Below are 18,476 nucleotides of genomic sequence, written 5' to 3'. Positions count from 1 at the left end.
GAAGCAGCTGGAAATGTGGTAGACCAAAGTGAAAAGGATACATCAGGTGAAGCCTGGCCAACAAAGCAAAGAGAAAACTTGGCATTCTCACTACTTTGGACACTTTGCTTTCTATCAGTCTGATCTGTTCATCCGAGTTCTTTTTGAACCACACTATGCTGTTGGCTCATAATGAGTTCGCCAACAAATAAAACCTAGATTCGACCACTCCCACTTCAACTCTTGGCTTCATTCTGTAATGGCACATTTCTGTTATCCTTTTAAAAGTAATTTTTTTAGCCAAAATGTAATATTTTGTATTAGTATTTCTAAATACAGTAATAAAAGTGGCAGCACATGCTTATACAGTACTTATTTTACACAGGACAAGTTTTTAACATGTTACCTAGACTAACTTTAAAAATTTAATATCCTTAGCTCTCACCCTCAACTTTCTATAATTCTATTAGAATACACTCGTCAATTTCTGTTAATTGCCTTGTAAGTTAAAGCAAGATGATAGTTGGCTATTTACTAAGCACTATGTTTCAAGCACTGTGCTGAGGTATTTTTGTTGGTTTGTTTTTTGGGCATTCTCGCCACCATGACCTGACCTAATTATCACCTAAGCTTCATGAGGTAGCTAGCATTACAATACTCACTTTGCACACAGGGAAAACGAGATTTAGAAGATTAAATAACTTGATCCTGGTCTTATAGGTGGCAAATATCAGAGCCAGGATTCAAATCCAGATCTTTCTCACTCCAGAATAGGACTCTTAACCACATGATGTATTTATCAATAAGCTGGAAGTTTATAGGGATAGACACCTAATTGTTTGAGTATTCAAGACTGGCTGAGATGATTGTCAGTATAGGGACACAGCTTCAATGGAATTATGATTAGTTCTGAACATAATGGCTCTTAACAGTTCCTTCCTTCCTTCCTTCAATGAATGCTATAGTCAGGGGGTGCCTGGGTGGCTCAGTTGTTTAAGTGTCTGCCTTTGGTTCAGGTCATGATCCCAGGGTCCTGGGATCAAGCTCTGAATCAGGGTCCCTGCTCAGCAGGAAGCCTGCTTCTCCCTCTCCCACTCCTCTTGCTTGTGTTCCCTCTCTTGCTGGGTCTCTCTCTGTCAAATAAATAAATAAAATCTAAAATAAAATAAATACATTATAATACAATACAATAAATAAAATAAAATAAATAAAATAAATACAGACAAGACAAGACAGTAAAATAAAATAAATGAATGGTGTAGTCAGTACCTAAGTATACAGGGACACTAAACAGGGTATACTGTTAAGTCGGGAAATAAGGCCAGAAAAAGGACACTATTTGAAATGAAAACAATAAATATTAACAAGCAGAGTTGTGTGCTTGTCCTTTTAAAATTGATTATACATATTAGTCTAATTAATATGTACTAATTTTTATATGTAAGAATATAATTTATATGTAAGAATTCTAATTTCATTGTTTCTTATATGGATAGCCAATTATTACAGAAGAACTTAGTAAGTAAAAGAGCCCATCCTTTCTCCAATGATATACAAGGTTTTCTCTGGCATAAAGAGAACCCCAATGTAACTATATTTGGAAAGAGAGCCTTTAAGAAAAGTAAATAAAGTTAAGTGAAGTCATAAGGGTGGGGTCCTAATTTGGTATGACTGACATTCTTATGAGGAAAAAAAAAAAAATCCCAGCAGAAATCTTTCTTTCCACATATGTACAGAGAAAAGGTGAGAGGTAGACACAATGAGAAGATAGCCTCTATAAACCAGAAGGAGAAATCTCACCAAAACCAACCTTGACAGCAGGTCTTCTAGCCTCTGGAACTTGGAAAATTAAATTTCTGTTGTTTAAGTTACCCAGGCTGTGATATTTTGTTATGGCAGTCTGAGCAGACTAATACAGATTTAATGGACCAACTCCTTTGAAAAATACAATCTATAAAACTTACACAGAGAGAACAGATAATCTGAACAGGACTACATCTATTAAATAGATTTCATTAAAAATTAATAATTGTCAAAGAAAAACGAACCAGGCCCAAATAGTTGCAATGGGCTTACTAAACATTTCAATTAGAAATCATACCAATTCTCTACAGTCTCTTCCAGAAAACTGAAATAAAGAGAAACTTTCTAACCCATTCCGTGAGGCTGGCATACTCTCCTATCTAACCCAGATAAAGACTTTAAAAGAAAGAAAAAACCACATATCAATATCACTCATGAACATGCATATAAAAATCCTCAACAAAAAATTAACAAATCAAATCCAACAATGTATAAAAATATTCACCATGACAAAGTAGAATTTACTCTAGGCATGAGAGGCTGGTTCAACTGAAAATGAATTAATGTAATCCATCACATTAAAAGGCTAAAGAAGAAAAATCATATGATCATCTGATCATATGAATAGGTGCAGAAAAAGCATTTCACAAAATCCAACACGTATTTATAATAAAAACTTTCCTCAACTTGATAAACATCTAGAAAGAAGCCCACAGCTTACATCATAGTTAATGGCGAGGCACTAGATGCTTTTCTCCTAAAGACTGGGAAGAAGGCAATGATGTTTGCCTTCAACAGCTCTCTCTTATGTAATAAGAGATGAAAAAAGAAAAGAAAGAAAAGAAACACGCATTGGGAAGGAAAAAGAAAAACAAAACTCCTTTTTTTCAGGTGATAGGATATGAAGTTGACAAAGAAGAAAAACTAAGTGACCTTGGGTTTGGAAATGATTTTTTTTTTTTTTTTGATACAATACCAAAAGCACAATAAAGGAAGATGATAATTGACAAGTTGGACTTTATTAAAATTAAAACTTCTGCTCTGCAGAAGACACTGTAAAAGAATGAGAAGACATCCACAGACTAGGAGAACCATGAGCCCTATTGTCATTATGGACTTTAGTTAGAAATAATATAGCAACAGTGGCTCAGCAATTTTAACAAATGGATCACAAATGCAAGATCTTAATAAGAGAAACTATGTGTGTGTATATGTGGTGGGGGAGTGTAGTATATAAGAACTCCTTGTATTATCTGCTCAGCTTTTCTGTAAACCTAAAATTGTATTACCTAAAACATAAATGTATTACTTTTTTAAAAAGTCGGCCATATTCTTTGATTATTTCTGAAAATTATCTAGAGTTGATTCTGTGCTTTCTATATAGAAAGTGATATAAACTTACTAATGATAGTTTTATTTCTTTACAAGTCCTTATATCTTTTATTTCCTTACAACTATATGTAGCTATGCGATGTTGTTGAGCAGACTTAGAGATAGCAGACTTAGAGAGACTTTGTTGTTGCTCCTGAAGGCGTATTTCTAACACGTCACATTTCCTATATGGGCTTGGCTTAAGACTACTTCCTCTTTGATTTCTCTTATCTGCAGAAGTAACTGAAATGTGTTGCATAAAAATTCTAGGAGCATGCTATCTGGGAGGATTGGCATAAGAATATAAAATAACATTGAAAAGTGTTCTCAAAATAACTAAAATAAGTTCCAATGGCACAAACCAGATATATTGGTAGAAAATCTATATATTGAGTTTTAAATTTTATCCTTAAGCATATGTGAAGGGTTATTTATACAAAGAACGAGAATTATAAATGTCTTTTATTCATGTACTCTTGACATCCTAGCCTTCCCCTGAGGTGCCTTGCCTCTTCCCTTGCCCTTTGGTCTAACACACGCTTTCTCTCTCTGTGGGTGTTGGCTGAAAGGCCATTTCTTCAGGAAGCCCTTCCCTGGCTTTCTAGAGTGGGTTGGATGGCCCTGTTTTACATTTCTCTTGCATCCTGTTCTTTCCTTTTCGTAATAGGCATCACATTTATATGATTGTTCAACTTAACCACATGACTGTAAATTCCAAGTGGACAAATGGAGACCCCATATTTTATTTCTTTCTATATCCCCAGTGCCTAGAACTGTTTTTGTTTAAACTGAGACTCAATACACAGTTGTTCAATGAATTAATGAATAAATAGGAACATCTCCTTTAGCAGCAACTGTCCCTCCAGGTTGGAAGACACTGGCGTCCCTTCGGCATCCTTCGTTGAAGACAAAATAAGAAATAACGATCCGTCTGCATTGTTGCCAAAAAGATAGAAAGTAAAATGACTGAACTGATACTAAAAGTTAATTAATAGATTCAAAGACATTTTGTTTAGATGACAATTATTTATAAACTTATTATTTGATTACTTTTAGATTATGAATCCTTACTAAAGAACATAATGGGTGCCTGGGTGGCTCAGTTGGCTAAGCGTCTGCCCTTGGCTCAGGTCACGATCCTGGGGTCCTGGGATCGTGTCCCACATTGAACTCCCTGCTCAGCCTGCTTCTCCCTCTGCCCCAGCCCCCGCATGTGCTCTATCTCTCAGGCTCTCTTTTTTTCAAATAAATAAATAAAAGCTTAAAAAGAACGTAATGTGCTATAATACTCATCTCAGAGTTCCTCAGAATTTGATATTCTTTCAAGAATATTAAAAGATATAGTTTACAGATGAGATCAAGTATTTAAGAAATATTTGCAAGGCCTCCAAATGGGCAATTTATTCTCTTCTCAATGGCAGTTCTCAGTTCCCTACATTAACATTATATTCTATAATTGCATGCTACCATGTAGTCAATGTGCAAAAGATGTCAAACAAAATGTCAAAATAAATAGTGGTGAAAAAAATGGAGAGAACAGTAATTCATCATTAGTTCTTATACCTGTAAGTGATGTGTTTGTGCTGCCACTTCTGTCCTGTTAATGCATATCGCTTTCGACGAACATTAAATTTGGAGCTACCTCTTGTCTGGTCAGGTACACCACATCGAGGCTTCTTCATCCAGCTGCAAAAAGCAGTATTTTCCAGTTATTTACCAACAACCCTAATCATGAATTTCAAAAGGAAATCAATGGAGAAGTTAATCTATGGCAGTGATAATGAAAATGGGAAAACATAAAGAAGAAAGTGATCAGTTTTCTTGCAATTTGAATCTAAGTAGAAAGCAGATTTTGTCCCCGAATGATCAAGAATCACTGGTTTGGAATTCAGCTCTTTTAGATATTTTTTCTTTCTCTAATTCATTTTGAGCTTACTGTAGAATGAGGTCCTTTTAATCTTCCAACTAGAATCTGTTTTTCATAAGATTTGAGACCTTGGGTAAGTCACTAATTCCTAGTCTCATTCATAAAATGAGACTTTTAAAAATAGAGTTTCACTAACTCTAAACTAAACTAAACTAAAACTAAAAATAGACTAAACTAAACTAAACTAAAAATAGAGTTTCACTAACTCAGGTTTAACATTGAACAATTTAAAAAATATATTACATGACCTTATATTTCAGGATTTGAGAGGGTATATTCTATTCTCTCTTCTAGCTTACATAGAAGTAAATTATTTAAATAACATTTGCCTTTCTCCATTTTTTCTTCTTTTCACTTTGATCACTACCCCAATTTACAAGTAACAACCATTTGTTAAATCAGTAACTAATAACCAAATTCAATGTTTAATTTTTTTTCTGCATTATGAGGTGTTAGCATCACACAAACAAGGTTTAACATAAGTGTATTAGGAAAATGACATGCTGTTTTTTGATTTATTGATTTTTAATACTTATATAAATACAGTCATGGAACTTCTTTTATACAGAGTCTCATTGGTCAAATATAATATTTTCTGTGTAGTCTCGCTTCTTATCTAAGAAGAAAGATTTTCATGATTTTGAGTAGTGTTTCTTTGGTGACTCATAAAATGGCTTTACCATTCATTAGCACATTTAATTTAACAATTAACAAAGCTAGTGCAAAATCTTCATGGTGCTATATTCCTCAGAAAGTAGAAATGAGAAAAGAATCAATTTTTGCTGTATTTCATCAAATACTTTATAATTTCTTTACTCTTTAAATGGAAAACAATTGACTATAGAGATGACTATCTAAAGATATCCATTTTGTGAAAATGAAAGAAATAATTTCTATATTACATGGATAAATCAGCTAATTAGCTCTAATAAATAATAATAACTTGAGACAACAATGAAATCACGACTTTTGCTTTTTAAGAAAGATGACACTTTTACCATAAGTACTGAAAAACGTATCTCCTTTTTTATTCCGCCTCTACACTGCAGACATTGCGGTTACCAGACTTAACAAATCCCATCCTAGTTTATAACGCATTGTGGAGTTACTTCAGAAAATCGCTTTCCTTTTATTAAAGTCTCCCAACTCCTAGGAGGCTATATGGTCCTATAGAATTGAATTCTGTAGAGTTGAGAATGGAGATCTCCTATTTTTAACTAATATTCCAAGGGCATTCCTTAACACTTCATTTGAGAGACATTTCACTAGACTGTAAACACTCAAGGGTAGGAGATCTATATACTCCTACTACACCTTGTACAACCCCTGGAATATAAGAGATATTCAATGAATAAGTGGATAGGGACACTTTGTACTTTTAAATGCAAAATCATTAATTTTTATTACATATTGTAAAATACAGATATAGATTAAACTAGCAAATATTACACATTGGAGGGGTTATGATTTAAGTGGCTTTTATACATGTGTATTCATTAATTATATTCTCAGTAAAAATTGTAATATTCCTAAGGCAGGTTTTTATGCTTATTTATCTCACCAAAAGCACTAAGAGAATAAATAATATATAGTTATTAAATATGAATAAATTTACAAAATGTGAGAAGTGATTATATGTACATTTTGCTAAGAAAAATATTTAAGTTAGCACTCTGGGAAAAGAAATAATTTTGAAATGGATAATGGGATGAAATTTGGCAAAAGAGAATTACCTACTATCAGGATAAAATGTATTGCCAATGAGGACATATTCTCTAAAATTACTTTAATAATCAATAAAATTTAAAAAGGAAGGTAAAAATTGAAAAGAAAATTTTTATTAAAATAAATTTCCATTTTAAACTACGCATATGTTGGATCTAGTAAAAATTTTTTTCAGTGAAGCATTGTATGTTCCAAAGAATAGGGTTTTTATGGATGAGTATTAGATTCTTGTGCTGAAAGATATCTCTGCCGAATTCTTTATGTATTTCCTAGGCTTTTGCCCATTAAATATGTATTTTTTTCTTATGTTCCAACTTCTTCATTTATTTACTCATTCAGTCCTTATTCATTCATCCTGTAATATTTTTCGGCTTTTATAACATGCTAAGAGATATAAAGAAAAAGTGTGACTAAAAAGATAAACAAGGCAAGAAGCCCTTGTTGAGTTCAGTCTATAAGGCAAGACATGCATGATTTAAAAAACATTACTATACAATGGCTTAAGTGCTATCATATCTCTGTCAAGATACCCTGTCATTATTTCTAATTTTACATGTAATAAAAAATTATGATTTTCCTACCCAGGTTTGTACCAATTCCTCCGATGTTTTATTTCAGCCAGAAGTTTTAACACCCAGGTGACATTTCCACTGCTCTCTCCTCACATCTAATCTATCAGAATGTAGTCTCTTTCTTCCAAAATTTTTCTTCCCTCTCTCACTAATGCCATCCTTCTCATTCCTAAAGATAAATCTTCCCAGAGCACAGATGTGTTCTCTATATGTTATGGGTAGGAAATGCTTATATAGAAAGAATCTGATTCAGGCTTACTTAGGGAGGATTTCCCCCGCCCCCCGCCCCCCTTTCCAAGATCCATTCAGGTTCCTACAGACCTAAACCTCTCTCTGCCTTCGTATGCAGTGACCTCTGTCTGGCGTAACTTCCTCTTGTTTCACACTGAGAATCCTAAACATCCTTCATTATTCAACTCACAGAGCTACATTTACCATCCCAACACAGTATGGATTATACTATGTGTTTGGATTTGTATCTCTATCTTCTACCAGCGGAATCAAGGCAGAGAGCCAGAAATGGGGCCCGTACCCAGTGAAGTGTCTTCAATAAGCAAATGAAGCAAATGAATTGAGTCTGCATGTCTTTTTTGTTCATGTTGATCTCCCTTACGGCCCATGTTCCTTGAAGACTTTGTAACTCTTCCCAGGTGTGTGCCTTGAACAAATGCTTATTGCATATGGACATTGTGTAGGTATTTTTATGTAAAACTAAATCATAAAGCAGATGACTTAAGTGTAAGAAATAAACATAAGAACAGGAATAATCTAATATTTATCAGTAATTTAATACAAATAACTCTTTTTTTTAAATTTTATTTTTTATAAACATATATTTTTTTTCCCCAGGGGTACAGGTCTGTGAATCGCCAGGTTTACACACTTCACAGCACTCACCATAGCACATACCCTCCCCAATGTCCATAACCCCACCCCCCTCTCCCAACACCCCACCCCCCAGCAGCCCTCAGTTTGTTTTGTGAGATTAAGAGTCACTTATGGTTTGTCTCCCTCCCAATCCCATCTTGTTTCATTATTCTTCTCCTACCCCCTTAACCCCCCATGTTGCATCTCCTCTCCCTCATATCAGGGAGATCATATGATAGTTGTCTTTCTCCGATTGACTTATTTCGCTAAGCATGATACCCTCTAGTTCCCTCCACGTCGTCGCAAATGGCAAGATTTCATTTCTTTTGATGGCTAATGCAAATAACTCTTAATAAGGGTTGGTTGAACTGAGAATACTCTATGTTAACTTTGCCAATATTTGCATCCAAATATTCTGGCATAGAGATATTAGCAGGTATTATTTATCAAATTATGCAAAATCCCCAAAATATGATAGAAGCACATCAAGCCGCTGAATATGACACACAGTATTTGAGCTAAATTGGCCGTGGGGCCTTCTATGTGACTCTAAACATTTAAATCATTCTTTAATTTCATAAGGGGTCAGGTTCTTTCTACTACAATTTTTTAAAATTCTTGGTGGATAAAAATGATGATTAGTGTTTAACGACTCATCAATGAATTGAATGTCTAATACTAAAGGTAAAGTTGGTATATTAATATTATTCAGGTAGAGTCTGACACTGGGATTTCTTCCTAGTTATCATGCACCAAGTATTAGTAGCATTCATATATCAATCTGATAAAACCCATACATACTTGTACACGAGAGTGCAAAACTCTACATGTACAAGTAGAATTGATTGATTGTTTCACCTCAGGTTAACAACTATATCACCTGATTGAGCGCTATTTTCAAGCAGTGCTTTTGTGAAAGTACCATTGCTAAAACACACTTATTTTTCTGCATGTCAATACATAGCCCATATACAAGTGCTTCTTTACTGACTCATTTGCCAAGAATTTTAAGTTGACATTCCAAAGCAAACAAAGACATGGGAACAGGCACTGGGTTTGGGAGGGAGATACAAGGAAGTCATTTTGTAGTTTCAAGGTGTAAATAATGGCATTACCTCAGTTTGCATAAATGTAATACTGATAGTCAATACTGACTTAATTGTTTAGAACCCAGAACATTTTCAGATTAGTTGGGCACGGGGCCCTGAGTGGCTCAGTGGGTTAAGCCTCTGCCTTCAGCTCAGGTCATGATCTCAGGGTCCTGGGATCGAGCCCCGCATCGGGGCTCTCTGCTCAGCAGGGAGCCTGCTTCTCCCCTCTCTCTCTGCCTGCCACTCTGCCTACTTGTGATCTCTCTCTCTCTGTGTCAAATAAATAAGTAAAATCTTTAAAAAAAATTAGTTGGGCAGATCATTAGTAATTTCTTTAACTGAACTCAGAAAGGAAAAATATCTGACATCAATGTTTTTGAGAGGAGTAATACTGTAAAAGTTAGGAGCAGGGATCCTAGGGCCAAACTGCTAGGGCTCCCAACCCAACTCTACCAGCTCCCCAGCCGTGGGTGGGCTAGTGGTCTGGCTACTATTTCTTTCTGTTTCTCCATTTCCCCATCTAGTAAATGGAAGTGATAATATTATTGAATTAATGTGAGGATTAAAGCAGTTAAATCATGTGACACACTTAGAACAGTGCCTGGTAAATAGCAACTGCTATGACTATTAATTTATCATAATTATTATTATTTTACAAACATCAGGAAGCAACTATACTAGTAGCAGAAGCAGCAGCAGTAGCAACACACTGATAATAACACGTTTTAGATCACCTTGACCTATGTGTTAACATCCCTTGTTATGCAAAACAGGGATATCCTGGTATTTTGATAATACAGATACCAACAGAGACACAATCTTCTGTTTTATGTAAATAAAGCATCTGCAAACTTCTAAACAAATATGCAGTAATAAAAGCCACTATATATGAGTGTCGTTGGTTTCAGTAATTTTTTAATCTTTTTTATTTCTTTTCTTTCTTTTATTATTATGTTATGTTAGTCATCATACAGTACATCATTACTTTTTGATGTAGGGTTCCATGATTCATTCTTTGCATTTAACACCCAGTGCTCCATGCAATGCATGCCCTCAATAGCCATCACCGGGGTAGGGGGGCATCTGGGTGGCTCAGTAATTAAGCGTCTGCCTTCAGCTCAGGTCACCGTCCAGCGTCCTGGGATCAAGTCCCACATTGGGCTCCCTGCTCCACGAGAAGCCTGCTTTTCCCTCTTCTGTTCCCCCTGCTTATGTTCCCTCTCACTGTCTCTCTCTCTCTCTCTCTCTCTCTCTGTCAAATAAAATAAAATAAAATAAATAAAATATAAAATAAATAAAATAAAATAATAAAATATCCAACACCAGGCTCATCCATCCCCTTACCTCACTCCCTTCTAAAACCCTCAGTTTGTTTCCCAGAGTCCACAGTCTCTCACAGTTCATCTCCCCCTCTGATTCCCACTCCTCTTCATTTTCCCTTCCTTCTCCTAACGTCCTTCATGCTATTCCTTATGTTTCACAAATAAGTGAAACCATATGATAATTGACGTTCTCTGTTTGACTCATTTCTCTTAGCATAATCCCCTCCAGTTCCATCCATGTCAATGCAAAAGTTGGGTATCCAACCTTTGTGATGGCTGAGTAATATTCCATTGTGTATTGGTCTCTGGAAGGGTATCTTGGCTCCTTCCACAGTTTGGCTATTGTTGACATTGCTGCTATGAACATTGGGGTGCATATGTAAATACCCAGTAGTGCAATTGCTGGATCATAGGTCAGTAACCCTTTTTTTTTTTTTTTTTTTCAAGAGTTGGGTATTCAAGTCAAACATATCAGGCCTCTGATTGTATGACTGTCAAGGATGCCTTCAGGTTGAGTCCACTCACCTGGTGCCCCCAGAGTGGGGCTATAGGAAGACAGTATTTCAATAAAATGCATACAATGGGAGTGGTGTCCCTTGGAATTGGAGTGATACCACACAGGGGCTCTGTACACATATACCTGTTTTAACCAGGGAGAAAAAAAAAACTCACAAAATTGTATCTCCTGCCTTATGGATTAATAATGTAAGAAAATGTTCATCTGCATAATTAACAGGTTTCTATCCTCCAGACTCTTCCATGTTCTAATGGAAGGTAAGAGTAATATCTACTATTTACAGTTGTCCCCAAAAGATCATTTTACAAATTTTTAAAAATGCTAATTTTTATGAATTTAAAAAAATCCTTAGGTTTTATTTGTACTCAGAGAATGAAGTCCAGGAGTCGTGAAGAAGATTTTCTAAAGTAAATTAGCTTAGGGCTCAAAATGTAGCTAGGCTGATAGCTCACTCGGGTCCACAGTTTCTTTTTTCTATCCACTCATGAACGACCTCCATGGACACAGCTTATTCACAAAGCTGAAACTGCAGTTAGGGTACTTGAAAACCTGATCACAGAAAAGAGATGTAATAAGCTTCCATGATCTGCAACGTGAAGAAAAAGCTCAGCTAGTGTCAGCTCTCGTTTAAGCTTTCCCCTTTTACCTTCTAGAGGGGGAATAAGGCTGATTTAGCTAGCAGCAACCCTTCTGTAGTTACCAAAATAAGGACTGATCCATCCTATAATGTTAAAGTGTTTCAAACCTATTGCTATAATCAGAAATAAAGAAAAAGAAATTTAATTACTGACGAATCTATCTTTTATACCTAGATTGAAAGAGTCTTAACTTGATAATTTAGACAAATGACTGAAACTCATGAAACATACTGAAAATTAAGCCTCAAAGCTTATGGTTCTTGATATAACTAAATAAATATTTCAATTCTCAAATTAGGAGAATTCAAATACACTGGGGTTTCATAATAATTATTTGAAAAAAGCTATACATTCTGTCTTAAATTAATTTTAACTAAGATGAATTAATAAACAGAATAACTCAGATCATCCTATATATGTGTGTGAATATATGTCTATATTTGCATATTTATGTGTGTACACATATATGTGTATGTATATGTATATACATATATATGGAGGGAGATAAAAAAGAAAGTTCACCTTAAAATGATATCTCATCAAGCATGTTTCAATGCATGATAATATGCACACATAGAAAATGAATTAAAATTTTAAAATACTACCATTAATGTTGTAAAAACACATTAGCCTTATTTTTATTACTGCCTTGCTACCTTTTTCCCTCCATGCTAAATACAATCTTTTTTTCAGTGCATAACGTAAATTGCTTCACTTACAAGGAATTTAAGTAAGCTTGCTTATAAAAATTAGCTAAGCAACCCACAATTTTGAACCATTGTAACAGATGATAATGAGCTCATTTTGGGGTAGGGGAGTAAGTATTCCTTCCTGTCTCTCCAACACCAATGCTAACGGATATGAAAGCAATATAATAAGCCATTTAAGGTAATACTTAAATTTGTCACTGGAAAATGGTTAACTTCTTCAACATAATATAGGAATCACCACAACTGCATCATTACTTTTAATTACTCAAGAACTATGGACTGAATGCATCAAATGTCTGTCTGACAAAGGAGGACATAATTTAATTTAAAAACAACTGATCTTGACAAGAGCCTACAATTAGATAAAAGTTTATAGCATCTGAAAATGATTCTTAAGCCATTTATTTTAATACTGAGGAGTAATTTTAGGTCTGTAATTGTAGTCCATGTTTTATGTGATAAGGTTTAGATAAAAACTCATACTTTATAATTTGGCTATGTAAAATAATAGAGTACAATTTCAGCAGGGATTGTTACGACACATTCGAGATTATAAAAGTACAGACAATTGCTTAAGTAGCATGATTATGGGGATTATACTTCCAAAAATAGTACATTATTTGAGCTGAGTACCCTGCGCAACACTACCTCGGGACTGGGGATACATCAGTGGAAAAAAACAGACAGGAAGCCGATGAAGCCACAGGGTTTCTAGTCTGAGTGACAATTTGGGTGACAGAGGGGACAGAGGAAGCAGGGTCACCTAGGAAGGAATGGTGATGAAGGTTTAATAGAGCTTTAGTGGGCTCACCTAAAAATAATACTGTATGTAAAGAAAAAAATGCATTTCCAATTCAAAACAAAAAAAGAAAAAAGAAAAAAAACTGACTTAGAACAAAGTTTGGTTAAAGAAAACCAAACAAACAGACCAAAACACTGGTTGGTTTTAAATTAAAGGTTGCCTATATAGTTGATCTTTTCTCTACAATGCTATAATTCACAGAAATGCTACTTTAACTCCTACACACTGACACAATCATTTCTCCTGGTCTGGAATCTGAGCCACTGTGTGGCAGAAAAGGACACAGGGTCTTTTTCTGGACCTCTGCATTTGACGTTGTCCTGCTGGAGAACAACTAAAAACCGTTCAGACCCTTTCCACCTAAGCAGCCTAAATAAATCCTACACATTCCTCTTCCATCATCTCCTGACAAAGACCTTTTTCCAGCTATCTTAGGAAATCAAACCTATCCATCTTGAGTGCTCCCGATGACCAGCAGGAGCTCTCAAAAAGGAGAGGAAACACAGATGCCGCCTTCTATAGAACTCTGCTTTCTGAATTTTAATATCTGGTAATAAGCAGATTCAAAGGAATTTGTTTCCCAAGCTCTCAATTTATTGTGTTTTTAAAAACTGTGTCATATGGCCCAGGAAAGTGAATCAGAAGATAACAGCTCTGCATTAGGGAGCACAAAAGCTATTCCGAGCACTTTGTAAAATGTTCGGATTAGAAGTATGATTTAAATGGAATTCTGTACTTTATGCAGCAACAAAATGTAGGACTTGTGGGTTTGCTTATTAACTTAATAAGCTATCTTTAAAATTAATTTATAATTGTAATAAAAATTAATTTAAAGCTATATTTATTTAGGACACTCTTAATGGCGAATTACAATGAATAGAAGGCAGCAGGTTCAAAATATCCAAGTTCTATTCCCAATACTAATGAAAGTTCCTCATTCTTGCAGAATTCATTATATTAATTCTTGGTTCTATTTTTCCCAGATGGTATACCAAAGTTATTATTTATCTATCTCTTAAAAATGCTAGGAGAAGGGGCGCCTGGGTGGCTCAGTGGGTTAAAGCCTCTGCCTTCAGCTCAGGTCATGATCCCGGGGTCCTGGGATCGAGCCCCGCATTGGGCTCTCTGCTCAGCGGGGAGCCTCCTTCCTCCTCTCTCTCTCTGCCTGCCTCTCTACCTACTTGTGATCTCTGTCTGTCAAATAAATAAATAAAATCTTAAAAAAAAAAAAAAAGTCAGTAAAAAAAAAAATGCTAGGAGAGGTAATTATATTTATTTTGCCAAACTGCTTTAATGTTTAATCTTCAAGCCTTTTATCATGTACTCATCCTATCTTGATATAGAAATTATATGACTAATATCATGCTGTAAGTATTAGAAGGCAAAATATAATTTTTAAATTACATATTGAATTAGTTTAATATATAAAAAGTATATATACCTGGACTAAGTAATTTCAGGTATTTAAGGTTTAAAAAGAAAAATAAATGTGTCATTTCTTGAGATCCACAACATGGTATAGTAGAAAGTTCTCCAACGAAACATCAAAAGGTCTGGATACTGCAATTCCTCTGGACTTCACTTAGCCTTTGACTTTCAGTTCCTTTATTTGAAAAATTAGAGAGAAAAATGTATCCTTGTCTTGCCTACTGTGGAGGGTTGATGTATGATGATCGTATTAAATGATGAAGTAGATTTACTTCCGAGTATCAAGGACTCGATAAACACAGATGATTCTTCCCTGCACTCAGAGAATTAATCACTTCCTCCTTTGCTGTCTAAAAACAATAATGCCGTTTCATAATGTTGCAGAACTTATAGTGTACCTGTGCTAAAATAATTTGTAATTATGTCTAGCTACACAGTTAACCTGGTTCCTCTGAAGAGATTCTGTCCTCCGATCTGTATATGCCTCTTTCACAGGTGAAATGCCCAGTAATGAGTCATTGGTTGAATAAATAAATGAACAAATGATTGATGAATCAATCCATAAAATCACAAATATTATTAAAGAGTAGAAACAATCCATTTGCTAATCAAAAATTAAAAGGAGAGACTTTCAGTGAACCTCTCCTTGATTTTACTCATGTAGAGAATGACCACAAATTGGAGGCTAATAAAAGGTTAAGTGACTCTCTAACACCCTTTCCCTCAAAAAGAGCCCGGATTTGTATTGTGTCCCATTTTCCTTAATATTCCTATTTCGGCCAATTTCAAGCTATTGATATCATGTCACTTAACAGGGAAGAGATGTGTCCAGTATGTCCGCACCAGCAGCACAAGCCGGCTCCAACGCATCACTGACGTAGCTCTTCCTGCAACAGCTTCAACTGTACATTTACTCTAACTCTCATTGTTCCTTTCTCCCCTCCTATTCTGAAGAAGTGTCGCTAAAGTCAAGTGAGTAAATTTGACTCTGACAAACCTGACGTCCTAGGGGAGGAGGGTTGAGACAGGTTAAATTCCAAAGAATAGGACAAATTGTTCCACTTGTGGTTGAACTTTCTCAGACTACTAGGTTTGACTCAAGGACCACAGAAAGAAGAGTGTGGATGCCATTACTTACTCAATTGTGTTTCTGTCCACTTTTCCTGTCATGTTAATGCCGTAGAACTGCTGCATGGCAGCTAAGGCGGCCTGCATGGTCTCCGCGGAGCGCAGCACCGACATTCTGGGGTCAGTTGGTGGAAGGTAGCCGTACTTTTGTAACCAAACCTGCAATAAGGACAGTTCCTTTTAGATCAACCTCATAATTGAACCTAACTGTACAGTAATTAAGTTATGTCCACAGTGGATCTTTAAACATTATTTCCTCTACAAGGGCATGTATTAAGATTTTTTACCTCTTTTTAACATCTATTCTGTAGTTTAATATAAGTTTGGTTTTTGTTGTTGTGAATCTTTCCAGCACACCTACAAACACTAACCGAAAAGAAAAAAGTTAGTCATTTGTTGCAAGCTCACTATTTACAAGAATACTCAATATTGGATAAAAGAAACAAATAAGATGATCCCTGCCCTCTAGGAACGCAACTTCCCCAAATAAGGAACGATACCTTTTCAACAATAACCCCAAAGAGACATCTGTGCTAAAAGGGGTAGTTAATGTGCGTAAGCTGCATCTAAAATGCCACTTTCCTGAACAACTAACCAAGGACTGCAGCCATCATGAGTAACATCAACAATATAGACCATATTATTCTGTCATGACATTTTGAGTACAAATTCCATGCAATTGATCTACTCAGTTGTAGCTAAATGCCTTCAAGGGAGGTAAGTGTTTCTCATGTAAAGAATAGTCTTTCATTTATTTAAGGTGACTCACTTCAATCCAAACAATGTAAGTGACCAAACTTCTCATATATAGATGAAATCAGACTATCTTGGTAAGTATGTTTGGGTCTCTCTTTAAGGATCTCATGATTTTTATTCTCCTCTTCCCCAGAGAAGGGAGATCTGTGTGGATAGTGAGAGAAAGAGGTCAGAGTTGAGCTCACATCCCAAGAGTGATTGTAGCAACAATTCAGTCATTTAACGTCAGATTTTCAAAGTAACCTAAAACTCAGGGTATTTGGGGAAAACAAAATTTTTCAGCAGAGTGAGGATGCTTTCCAGTTCTACCATTCTATGCATTCATTTTAAATGTACAATCATATGCTCAGCTCCTAACCCATCCTTCTGTCCCTTACCTCAATCTTCCATGGGGCACTAAGATTTCTTTAAGTGCAGTGAACTGCCTGTCAGATTGAGAAAGGCCAAGTAATTCTGCTGTCACACAGAATAGAAGCTGTGCTATTTAATGGAAGGTACTCACCAGTATGTATTTCCCTCTCTACCTGCTCTATTCATCATACCAATGATGAGCCTATGAAGTTACAGCTTTCCCCCAATACCTGATCTACCTCCACTATGACCTGACAACTAACAGAGAGGAGTGCTATTTTCTCAGTGAAAACAAACAGTAATTATATAAATTAAATTTCACCAGAAGAGACTGATATTAAATATACCAAAGTCTTAACATGTGAAAAAATAAGGTGGAGTCTTTCATAGTTTTTCTAAGAAAATCATGCCCCCAGAAGTTCAGAACTATAAGCACAACCCTTTGAAAATAATATAAAACATTTATTCTAAAACTATTTAAGAGATCAACAATACCTCACTGTCAGGAAGGTTTACTGTTGAAACTCCATCTAGTAAACTCATCAACCACATAGTGAAAACATGCCAAGACATTTCTCTCATCTAATCTGTAATGAATAGGGTTCCGGGGAAGACACATATATTCAGTTACCTAGTCAACAGTGCTGCAGTCTGAAATAGATTCCATTTGTTTTCTGAATGAAGGAGACAAGATTTCACTGGCAATGTATTATTTACTAGAAAATTCAACACCTATTGTAATGTAATTTCCCCCAAATTAGAAGATTTCATCTTGATATTTAGCAGTATACATGCACTAATATTCTGAAACTGAACTCTTTTTCCCAGAGCACTTTGTTTGCATTTATTTCTTACTTGTTAGAGAGCTGACTTGTTGCTAGGTTACTCATGGGTGCTCAGCTACTGGCAACCATGTCATTTATAGTGACAGCAAAAAGAAAACTGTTAATAATAAACCCTATGATTTATATACAAATAGAAAGACTATAAAATATATAAATTTTAGATGGATAGTGAAAAAAGCATGTTATAAAAATGCATATTGATTTATGCCTTACCCTTTCAAACAAATGAGTTGGAATAATAAAAAAAAATTGTGATTTTTCTTCAAGTTCTCTTTTCTATTATGCCATTTACCATAAAAGTCAGTTTTTTTCTAAATGACCGAGAAGTGGATAATTCTTTTTAATTGAAAAATATCAGAAAACCTACAGGACCTACCATTTTATAGTCAAAATTTGTTTTGTCTGATAACTGTCATTGAGATTATAGGCCACCTTGAGTTTATCTTTCTTAATATCATTGTTATTTGTTAATCAAGAAATCTCTGACATCATCAAGAACTGACCAGGAATAATTCTCAATGGAAAGCTGCAATGCATCTTTCCACCAAACAGTGGAAAATCAAGCATATCAGTGTCATATTAAGAGTATGAAACCAGCAAGCCATCAATAATATTTCTTATTAAAACAAAAACTGCTGTGGACC

The 18,476-nt window shown here is 35.2% G+C and overlaps 1 protein-coding gene across 1 annotated transcript in view; it reads right to left on the bottom strand.

Moving 5' to 3' along the window:
* The window catches only part of LOC111146675 (matrix metallopeptidase 16), a 282,832-nt gene that overhangs the window by 123,578 nt on the left and 140,778 nt on the right, over positions 1–18,476 (bottom strand). Inside the window, exons 2-3 of the mRNA XM_022502329.1 lie at positions 15,891–16,039; positions 4,717–4,839 (exon numbers count right to left, since the gene is read on the bottom strand). Of these exons, the coding sequence (XP_022358037.1) occupies positions 4,717–4,839; positions 15,891–16,039 (272 nt within the window). The remainder of the gene's footprint in view (positions 1–4,716; positions 4,840–15,890; positions 16,040–18,476) is intronic.

This window comes from Enhydra lutris, unplaced genomic scaffold, assembly GCF_002288905.1.
Source record: "Enhydra lutris kenyoni isolate GAN:26980312 unplaced genomic scaffold, ASM228890v2 scaffoldscaffold14, whole genome shotgun sequence".
Taxonomy (NCBI): domain Eukaryota; kingdom Metazoa; phylum Chordata; class Mammalia; order Carnivora; family Mustelidae; genus Enhydra; species Enhydra lutris.
This window is presented reverse-complemented; position numbering and strand designations above follow the sequence as displayed.